The 11,131-nt window shown below is 39.0% G+C and overlaps 1 protein-coding gene across 1 annotated transcript in view; it reads right to left on the minus strand.

Moving 5' to 3' along the window:
* BTF3L4 (basic transcription factor 3 like 4) overlaps window positions 1-10,435 on the minus strand; it is a 28,908-nt gene extending 18,473 nt beyond the window's left edge. The window contains exons 1-3 of the mRNA XM_082833555.1: window positions 10,354-10,435; window positions 7,053-7,119; window positions 3,171-3,284 (exon numbers count right to left, since the gene is read on the minus strand). Coding sequence (XP_082689681.1) covers window positions 3,171-3,284; window positions 7,053-7,106 — 168 coding nt within the window. The 5' untranslated portion in view covers window positions 7,107-7,119; window positions 10,354-10,435. The remainder of the gene's footprint in view (window positions 1-3,170; window positions 3,285-7,052; window positions 7,120-10,353) is intronic.
* Between the last annotated feature and the right edge of the window lie 696 nt (window positions 10,436-11,131).

Here is an 11,131-nt window from a genome sequence, read left to right on the forward strand (position 1 = left end):
TATTCTAAGATGTATATATTTTTTCATATCTTAATGTTTCTGAAAACTGCACACGTTTTCATGTATACATTTAATGTAGTAGTTTCTTTTTTCCTCCTAGAAGCTGTTTTAAACCAAGCGTGTGTCATAATTTTCTTAAAAAAAATGAAAAAAATTCTGCTTTAATTATAGTAACACAAAACATGCTTGAGGCAAGCCAGATTATACAGTACACTAGATATGCCTAAACAAAATTATTTTAGATCTGCAAAGTGTTATATAAAGTACCAAATATCTTGGTTCTCAAAAAATCAATTTTAGAAAGAGGGAAAGGAAGAAAGCAAACCTTCCCATTTTAGTTTCAAACATTCAGAATGTTACAGCTGTTATCTTACAGTGTTAATTTTCTTTATGCATATTTTCTCTGTACAACTAGTCTGTGAGGGTTGGAAGACATCACACACACACACACACACACACGGGGGTGGGAGTGCAACAAGAGCATGTACATGCCTATTATGTACCATTAATTTTCTGTGTGACGTTTTGGAGATATGTGTCTCCAAACAAAACTGCACTGGCAATACCAACAAAAAAGAATTAATAATATAGTTTAATACATGCTATAATAAAATTAAATACAGGGCATTATGGAGGCACACAGGAAAGGCGTCTAACCCTTCTTTGCATAAATGTGTATGTGTGTTACCAGGAAGGCTTCTGGGAGGAAATAACACCTACATTAATACCTGAAAAAGTAGAAAAAGCAATGTCCTTGGAAATACTGATGGGGATTTCTTTTATCTATAATGTTAAGTAATGAACTGAACATGGCAGGTGCTCGATAATACAGGATATAAGGCAGGTACTGTCCCTTTCTTTGGGGGGAGTTTGGAAGAACAGAGAGGAAGGAGGGGCAGGAGGAGAGGAAAAGGCCAATAGTGAGTATAAGAAAGTATAACTAAAAAGACCAAAGCAGGATAAGCCAATGAATAAAATGAACTCTGGTTTTGACATACTTAGTTCAAATCTGGAATTCAGCACTTACTAGCTATGTGATCTTGGGCAGATACCTGACTCTCTAAGTCTCAGCTTTCTTATCTGTAACCAGTAACAACCAACCATGAGACACTGTGAAGCTGAAATGGATAATATATATTTGTTTATCTGTCTAGCTGTCTAATTAGTTTCCACACTAGATTTTAAGCTCTAAACGACAGAGACTATGAATAATATCTTATGAATCACTGCCTAGCAAAATGCTTGGCATACAGCAGATGTTCACTACCATTAAAAATTTATTATAATTTCGACGACAAATAAACCATGACCTCAGCACACCATTATAACTAGTTTGATTATATTCTGAAGAGATCAAAGACTGATAACTGACTGGCTTTTTATTTCACTATAAAACACTAAAAGTTTTATTAATTATAAGAACCATAAAGTCTTCCAAATTTGAACAAACCAAACATTTAGACAAGCATGCCCCTGGAAATATTATGCAGTTAAAATCTATACTTCAAGGAGGTGTAAATACAATCTTTTCCTCTCTCTAAAGAAGTGTTTTCAACCAAGGGTGATTTGCCCCCCAGAGAACATGCAATAACGTCTGGAGACATTTTTGGTTGTTGTAACTGGGGATCTAGTGGGTAGAGTCCAGGCATGCTGCCAAACATCCTACAATGTACAGGACAGTTCCCACAGTAAAGAATTATCTGGTTCAAAATGTCAACAGTGTTGAGGTGGGGAGGGGTGGGCATGGAGTCAGAGAGTAGAAAGGTAGGCAAAGATATAAGATTGCCTGAACACTTATAAGTAGGTTAGGCTTAACATTATCAGAGTTCACGTCCATTATTACAACTTATTCTTTTTTTTTAATCAAGCTGTGATTTTTTTTTAAACATCTTTATTGGAGTATAATTGCTTTACAATGTTGTGTTAGTTTCTGCTGTATAACAAAGCAAATCAGCTATACTATACATATATCCCCATATCCCCTCCCTCTTGAGTCTCCCTCCCTCCCACCCTCCCTATCCCACCCCTCTAGGTGGTCACAAAGCACCGGGCTGATCTCCCTGGGCTATGCAGCTGTCAAGCTGTGATTTTTAAAGAGAGGCTTAAATTTGCTTTTTCTCAAATATACCCCAGATGGAGAATGATCTCTCTGAAAAAAAAAGCATTTTAAATGCTTAATTTCAAGACTTGCAAATGAAGTTCTAATATTTATCAGAGTAAGAATGCACAGCCACATCAAGCTGAATGGAAAAAAGATACATGTGGCTCACATTTCCTACTGTTTTATCAGTATATTGACTTTGAAAGTACAAAGCAGATTTAAACGATGTGTTCATTCATTCACATATGCATGGTTGAAGGAATATGTAGCACTTTGCCATTTCACTGCCTTTTTTTTGGTACTCTGCTATTTCTTTAATAGTAATCCCCATCACCACATTGTTTCTGATCTATGTTTCACAGCACATGTCCATTAATAATCTACTAAAAATTGTGAGGTGGTGCCACACGAAGTAATGACATAATGAAATCTAACTGATGGCAGTGAAAATTTTAACATTGGTTACTATCAGAAATGGAATCATTAGGTAGAAGTAGGTCTAGATGGTAACAAATCACAAACAGTTGATGTTATTATAATTTTTCTTGAGTACCTTTTGAAGTAACATCAGTCTTTGGTTTCAGATTTGAGAAAAGTAGTATTATCAAAATATAATAAAATAATTTAAAAATTTAATGAATAATTTTTGAAAGAGGTCTAATAAGAAATCCAATTCATGTAAAGCTATTGCTAGAGCTTGGCTGAGGTAATGCTTTGAGAGACTGTGTATGGGAAAAAAGTTCATCCTACTGGAAGAAATCTTTGGGTTTCTTTATTTCTGTATCATTAGAAAAAAATCTTATTCTACATTAAAATTCAAGAGCGGTTCCATAATTTTGACATATATGCAAATACTTTGAGTCTGAAAAGTATAATGAATCCCTTAACTGTCTACTAAAATCATTTTTTTGACAATCATCCAATTTATACAATAAGCAAATTCAATAGCTATAGTCCTTCAGAAAGACAATACCAGATTCATCTAAGCTGATATTTTACATTTGAAAGTGTGGTTAATTATCTGTGAATGTGCTACTTGTCCACATAACAATTTACTAAGTGACCATACCTCTTCAATACCAGCTATATTATTCACAGCCAGTTTTTTTAGAGAACTCTGAAGTTTTTTGTCATCAGCTGTAGCTGTTCTATGTACCACCTTCTTCTTTCTGCGCGCTGTACCCTGAAAGATAACCAAACAGAAGTGTTAGCGTGCCATGCATTTGACAACTGCAATCACTTGTCTTCCTTTACATAATATTCTAATATTCTAACATAATATTCATAATATTCACTCAAGAAACTGCCAACTTCGACTCAATAGTGAGGTGGTGCCACACACAGTAATGACATAATGAAGTCTAATGAATGATTAGATGATTAATAAGACTGTCAGCCTAACCCAGATTTTTGAAGGTCAGTTTCTAGCCAATTGTTCTTACTCTTTCCAATATCCAGCCTTTATCATTTTAACATTGTTTCAAGAAAATATGTTTCTAATAAAAAAAATTGTTTCTAATAAAAAATAATTTATAATTTCAAGATAATTTAGTGTGCTTTATATCAACTTTCAAACATTATAAGGAATGCTTTCTTTAACAGTGCCTACCACCCCCTGACAATAAACTCTAAAGATATTTCGAAACTTTGGAGATTATGACATAATTAAGAGTCAAAGGGCTTCCCTGGTGGCACAGTGGTTGAGAGTCCGCCTGCCGATGCAGGGGACACGGGTTCGTGCCCCGGTCCGGGAAGATCCCACATGCCGCAGAGCAGCTAGGCCCATGAGCCATGGCCGCTGAGCCTGCGTGTCCGGAGCCTGTGCTCCGCAACGGGAGAGGCCACAACAGTGAGAGGCCCGCGTACCGCAAAAAAAAAAAAAAAAAAAAAAAGAGTCAAATGCCTATTATGTGAGTGTTCTAGAGTCCTAGAACCCAGGAATGAAAAAGATCAAGTTCTTACTTCAAGGAGCACACATTACAGTGTGAAGGAAAAGTCAATAAACATATAAACAAATTACATCATTTCAAACAGGACAAGGGTATTAAGAAAAAAAATAACATAGTGACAATAATATCAGATGGGGGTAAAGCACTACTTTATTACAATGTTCAGGGAAGGCCCCTCTGAAGAGGTGACGTATGAGCTGAGATCCATGGGAAGACCTAGGGGAAGAGTGATCCAAGCAGAATGAAACTAGAGTGAACCTTTTATTTCTAGAGAAAGTAGGCCAGTATGGCTAAAGCAGAGTAAACAATGGGAAAGGAGGAGGAAAATGAAATCAGAAAGATCGGTAAGGGCCAGATCATGTGGCCTAGAATCCCATGGGCAGGAGTTGGACTTTATTCCAATTGCAATAGGAAGCCATTGGAAGGTTTTAAGCATGAAAATGACTGGATCTGATTTATAATTTTAAAAGATGACTGAGGTTGCTGTGGAAAATGAACTATAATGAAATCAATCAGGAAGCTACTGTAGCAGTCCTGATGAGAAATGAGGGTTGTGGCAGTGGAGGTGGTGAGAGCTCAGACTGTCAGAAGAACCAACAGGACTTGCTGATGGACTGGATATGGGATATGAGGGAAAAAAGGAATCTAGAATGATGTTTAGAATTTTGACCTGAGCAAATAGGTTGAAAATTATACTATTTACTGAGATAGGCAAAGTTCATTTCTAAATGGATACTTTGAAACTCTAAATACATTTTTTCCATTGAAAAACTATTTAAAACAATGAATTAAATTCCTGAGCCAATTTAAAAAAATGTAACCTAAAGCAGGGCTGAAACACTGCCAAGAGCAGTCTATATCTTGAGGCCTAAATCTTTCTGAGACCTGGCAGGAGTAAAGAAAAAGGAAAGGAGGTTTCAATCTCTGGGTAGCTCCTGCAGTATTACTCAGGCAATCAGGCTTATAGAGAGTAGGCAGGAGCCTCAGTCTCAGCAACTCTGGTGGGAGTAGAAGAGAGTCCTGTGGGTAGCAGCAGAGGTTGTAATGAAATCCAGTTAAAGGATGAACTAAGAGTGACTCTTTACATAGATGGCCATTTATTTATGATGTGTTCCTGACTCAGGGATAGCTCAATTGCTTGCTGGATACAACTCAAATGATCCTCACGCACCTCAAAGTCAACATGCCTAAAAGCTTATCAGTCCACCAAACTACTCTTCTTATATTTCCTAAGTTTTGTAGCTCTAAAACCAGAAATTTGGACGTCATCCCAGAATCCTCTCACCCATTCATCCCCCATATTCTATTGGTCATTAAATTGTGTCATATCCAGTCCCTGAATTTGTGTCCCACATACTACAGCAGTAGCTTCTCGATTGTTCTCCTCTATGCCAAACTTGTTTTATTTCATTTTCCACAATGCTGGCAGCTACCTTTTAAAATGACTGTTATTTCCTTCTTAAAATTCTACAGTAGTTTACTGTTGCTCTTGCCTATAGGATAAAATCTGAATCTCCCTAGTATGGCATACAAAACTATGATCTAACCCTAAATTACCTGGTTGTTTCATTTGCTACCATACTTTATCCATTATTTACTCTAAACTCTAGCTATAACAAACTAAAGCAAGCTGTTCCATTAAGCACCATGCTATCTCAGCATCCTATGGGCCTTTGCATGTGTGAGAACGACAATCCCCCCCTTCACCCTACCCACTTATCCTTGCACCTGTTCTTGTTTATTCTTCAGATCTCAGCTCAGTGATGATGTCCTTATCTCTCCTAGGCAGGAGCACCTTGTACTTCATTTTAACATTTACTATTCTGTAGTGGAATTGTATGTCTCTCTTCCAAGCTGAACTGTGTCAAGAGCAGGAAACCTTGACTTATTTATGTACTGTGTGCTTGGCCCACAGTACATTCTCAATAAACCAGCTGAATGAATGTGCCAACTATCTGGTTTAAAATATATAATAGTGATGTGCTGCATCAAGTTCTTAAGGTATATTCTATGGTTCTTGAATATTCCTAGTTTTTGCATTGGTACATTACATTACACTTGCTGCTACAATGTGACTAGTACTTTGGTTATAGGAATGTGTTAATATGACTCCAGAGTCATATAACTGTATCACTATGAAAGAAGGAGAAAGTACTAGTTGCTTCTCCCCTTCCCGCTCTCCTGTCCCCATCCCCAGAAACTGTGGTTATCATCAAAGTAAATGACACAGTGGGGCTGCTACATAGTGTCCTACCTTCCCCCTCCCTAGGTCTGAGGTAAATACTATTCATGCTTTTCCTTTTACAAAGATTGTATTGGGCAGAGATAAAGGTAGAATATTCTTCTTGAGCCTGAGGCTGGAGCTGAAGGGAATCAAAGATTTTCAGTGTTCAGAACTAGATCATCCTTAGGCTTCAAAGTACATGGGAAAAGAATGCTTATGTTCATATTCACCAACATAGACAAATAGGTAGGAATTTGGGAGGAAAACCTAGCAATGAACAATGTACCATCATCAACTTAAGCATGCCCCATTGTACACCTAACTGAAGCAGTAGGGGCATCCAGTCAAGATAACCTTAATATCTGGGATGCCCTGACGGTGAGTCTAACATAATAGCTGTCATTTATTAAGTGTTTAGTCTGTGCCAGACACCGTTTTAGGTGTTTTAGAAATATTACTCTATCTTTAGAAGCATCTTATGTAGGATTACTTTTGTTTTGCAGATGCGAAAATGGAAGCTTAATAAGGTTGGTTAACTTGTTCATCTCATATAACCACCAGATGTTAAGAAGACTCAAAGGTGGCTATTTCAATTGCACCATCAGAGAGAGAGATCTTCTAATTACCTATTTTAGATCTAGACAAATTATTTTCAAATTGGAATGTGGTTTAATCTTGATTGTTTAAAAGATTTTAGATTTTCAATGACCACAAATCCAAAATAATGACACTATCTGGTAATACATTCTCCTATCAGTTTTTCTTATGCCACACTCACCTTGCCCCCTATCCGGACCTGAGCCTGAAGTTTGGCTAACTTTTCTTGATTCATGCTGTTGGTAAATCTAGGGGGGGAAAAATAAATTTGTTAAAGTCACTGTTTTATTTACCAAAACAAAATAACTGTTTATACAACAGTACCTTCTGGTTCACTGAACCTGTAATATGCATCACCACCACAATCATATTGTCTATATTCTTAAAAATATTAATAACTTGTCCTAGCTTCATAAGCCAGACAGTAAAAAATCCAAAATTAAATAATACCAAGAGGGAGCTGAATTTACAAACAGAAAATAGAATGGGATTCAAAGTTACCTATTCGAAGATCCCTCCTTAAAAGCATGATTCAGTACTTTGGCATTCAATAAAACCTAACCAATTATGAAATCTCTGCAAGTCAGTTTTTCCCCCAAAGATTTTCACAGCAGAGAGCTGTTACCAAATTAGCACAACCTTTAAGTAAACATTTTTCTCTCAAATCACATTTTGTATTTCTTTAAACCATAAATAGAAGACAAAAAAAAAAGAAAGAAAAAAAGAGAAAAGCAAAGAAATCTGGACAAAGAAAAAAATACAACAATAGGCTGTGTAGCTGTCAAGATGTGAGGTAGTCACGTCCTCTATTCAAGGTCAGGTGGTATGTTAATAATAGGAAAAGAGAACCAGATTTTCAGACATTCAATGCTTCTGCAGCACTTTCCACGGAGTTCATTCAATACCTTGCACTAATATAATATGTCATACTTGTCAAGATATTCTTGCATATAAGGTAAAATGCCTCCTTGCACAATTTGACAAAAACCTATCTCTGCTACATTGATGCTAAATTTTGTGGGGAGGAGGGGAAGAGGAAACTCTTAAAAATAAACTTTTAAAGGCTAATCTTGATTTTGAAAACTCTAAGAGCATTATACAGTCATGAATCCTACTCTGGTCAGTCCTTTCCTACTAAGGAAAAAAGTTCTTCAGTTTATAATGGGCCATAACATTCCACACTATGTAAACAAATAAAAGCCAATGTTAAAAGTCTTGTTTTACTTGTTCTTGGATCAACAGATCATTACTGAGATATGAGAGAGGGAATAAAGGATAAGGGTGTTGTCAAAACTTTTTGGCTGATTCTCTAAACTCTTTATAATCATCATTCAGATGAAAAAGCTACTGTTTTCTTCATTTCAGAGATGAAAGAGAATCAAAGATTATATAAGTACTAATCGTTCTGTACTCTGACACTGTACTTAGGCACTAACCTGTATATCTCTCTGCTTTAAGGCCAAAGTCCAGTTCCTAAATAATATTTAGAATTTATGATTTCTCAGTCTTTACTCAGTACTGTATCACAATGCTCAAGCAGCTAAAACACTCTTTCATAGGAGCGAGTGTGATTAGAGTACAAAATCAGGAGACTTAGGTGTGTGGCAATCTCAACTCTGCCACAGACTTAAATCTGCTGATGTAAATCCCAATCTCTACATTCAATATCTACAGAAAAGGACCAATATTCACTACTCTCAAAGGAATGTGGCCACGAAGGTGTAGTGAACTAACAAAGAGCCTAAGGAATTTTTTACAAAAAAAAGGGGATAAGTGAAAATATTAGAACCAGACACAGGGTAAACCTTTTGGGACTCTTCGGCATTTTGAAGTAACAATCTCCAAGAGAAGAGGTGGAAGCCAAAATAGAGTCCTGACTTGTTTGAAACAAAGCAAGGACAAAATTAACTCTTTATATCAATGTGTAGACAAGAAAGAACAGAGTCCATTCCAGATAATCAGTATAACAGAAAACTTGTTCCCAAGGAGTACCTCAGAGAAAAAGCATTTTAGGGAGGTTGGAAGCTCAAGGTTGGTAGGGGAGGAAGAAGAGTGGTCCTTTGTCTACTAGCAGGTTGGGGTGCATGGAATTCAAGTAGGAAATTAGATTGGACTCAGTCTATGAGAGAAGAGATTTCAAGCTCAGAATTTGGAACAGACCTCAAAGATCACCTGCTTTAACTCCCTATTCCTCAATCAACCTTCATTTTATTGTACGCATTATTTCTGTCTTGTACATGTGGCCATCTCAAATACTTGCAAGCAGCAGCAGGGTATAAATTATAAATAAATAAAAGTTCACCTCCCTCCCAATTTAATAGATTTGGAAATGAGGGCCCAGAAGGGAGAAGTCACTTCCTAGGCCCAAAAGGAAGAAGTAACTTCCTAAGGCCATATGATTAGTGAGTTCTTCCTTGGGGATCCTAGGATCTTCTAGCCCTTTCCTCAAGGAATCACGAAAAGATGCAAATAATGAGGTTATAATCAACATTTATTGAGTGCCTAAGGTCCAAGCATTATGGTGGGCACTTTCACATACACCATGTTCACAAAGAGATAAAATAATTTCAATCTTTAATCCTGACTTTTTATTTTGTGGGTTACTCTGTCTAATAAGAGAGGCACAGGCTTTGGAATCAGAAAGATCAAGTTTCCACCACTTAGGGCTTCAGAACGGTATTTTACTTCTCTTAACTTCTATCCCTTCCGTATTAGAAACAGTGTAACACCACATACTTCACAGAGTTGTTTTAAGAGTTAAAGATTAAGGTATCAAGCACAGGGTATGGCTCACAGCAGATACTCAGAAACTGGTAACTATTGTTACCATTCCCTAAGGGACAGATCTGGTAGAGTGAAAGAACGTGGGAACGGAAGTTGAAACCTCCATTCACGAGCTGTGTAACACTGCCCGTCGGTCAATCATCAACTTCCTGACAGCCTACTATGCACCAGGCAGTGTTATAGGGCTATAAAAATGGGCAAAGCAATGTCTCAGAGAGGGTGGCAGACTTTAAACAAACACTGCCATTACGAGGTGAAGAGCGCTGCAACGGAATTCGGTCTCCAGCGCTCGGGGGCGGGGGCTGCTAGCCTCAGTTTCTCTATCTGTCTAGTGGGAGGATCAAACGAGATGACAGCAGATAGGCTGTATAAAGCTCACAGCATTATTGTTGTGAATAATGAAGAATAACAGGACAGAGGCGGGGGACCACCTGCCTCCTGGGACTGGATCTGGGCGGCAACAGCGCAGGCCCGCTCGCCCACAGAAAGCGGTGGTGCTGGGGACCTTCCCTCAGGTGCCGACCCCCAGCTGCGCCGCCGGTAACCGAGAGGCCAAGCCAGCCGCCTCCGCCCCCACTCGGCGCGCCACAGCGGAAGTGGCAGCCCCAGCAGTTGGCGGGTGTCGGCAGAAAAGGGCGGGGGGAGATCGTGCGCAGCGGCCTAAGGCCGTGGAGTGGCGGGACCGCCGGGGGTCTCACCTGAAGCAAGGAGGGTCCTCCAACACCAGCACGCGGCAAGAGCAAGATGGCTACCTCAGTCGAGACAGAGAAAGACGAAGGCGGCCGCGGCGGCGGGAGTCGGTCCCACGTGACACATCCGTCCCCGCCTCTCTCTCACCAGAGCAACCTATCCCGGGAGCCCATATACGAACTACAAAGCCCAGGCTGCTCTGCGCCTCCCAATAGAAAAGCGGCAGGTGCAGGTGGCCGCGCTGCATCCCGGAGCTTGCAGTCTCCCTGGTGTTCCATTGTGTCCGTGCCTGCAGTTTGTAGGGAGCCTAATAAAAGGGCTGTGTGTATTTTTGTTTGGGTGTCTACTTTCGCCGGATGTCTTTCACTAGGAATTAAGTACGCACTGTCGAACTTAACTAGTGCGGACTCACGAGTGTGCAGACTCAACTAGTCTCCACTCAGGAGACACGGGAAATTTTGACCTGTTTGTTATGCATCAGAGAGGAAAACTGAGAAATACTTAACCCACGAATTTTAAAAACAACAAAAACAAATAGATTTAACCAGAAGAAGCTTTACACTTTAAGTGCCTGCAGTAACTTATGTCTTGGTGCCCTGAAGAGCTAGGTCAATTTTGCAATGAGAGGTTCCAAGTTTGGTTTTCTCAGAGCTTGCATCAGTTGATTGCATCATCCCTGAGTGGAAGAATTTGGGTTACAAGGAAAAATAAGGTGCAGTGCTTCTTCTCCAGCAGGAAGGGGCATGCTTGCAGGCACGAGACCATGCACCGCAGAACAGACTCGCC

This window comes from Leucopleurus acutus (genome assembly GCF_964270905.1).
Source record: "Leucopleurus acutus genome assembly, chromosome: 2".
Taxonomy (NCBI): Eukaryota; Metazoa; Chordata; class Mammalia; order Artiodactyla; family Delphinidae; genus Leucopleurus; species Leucopleurus acutus.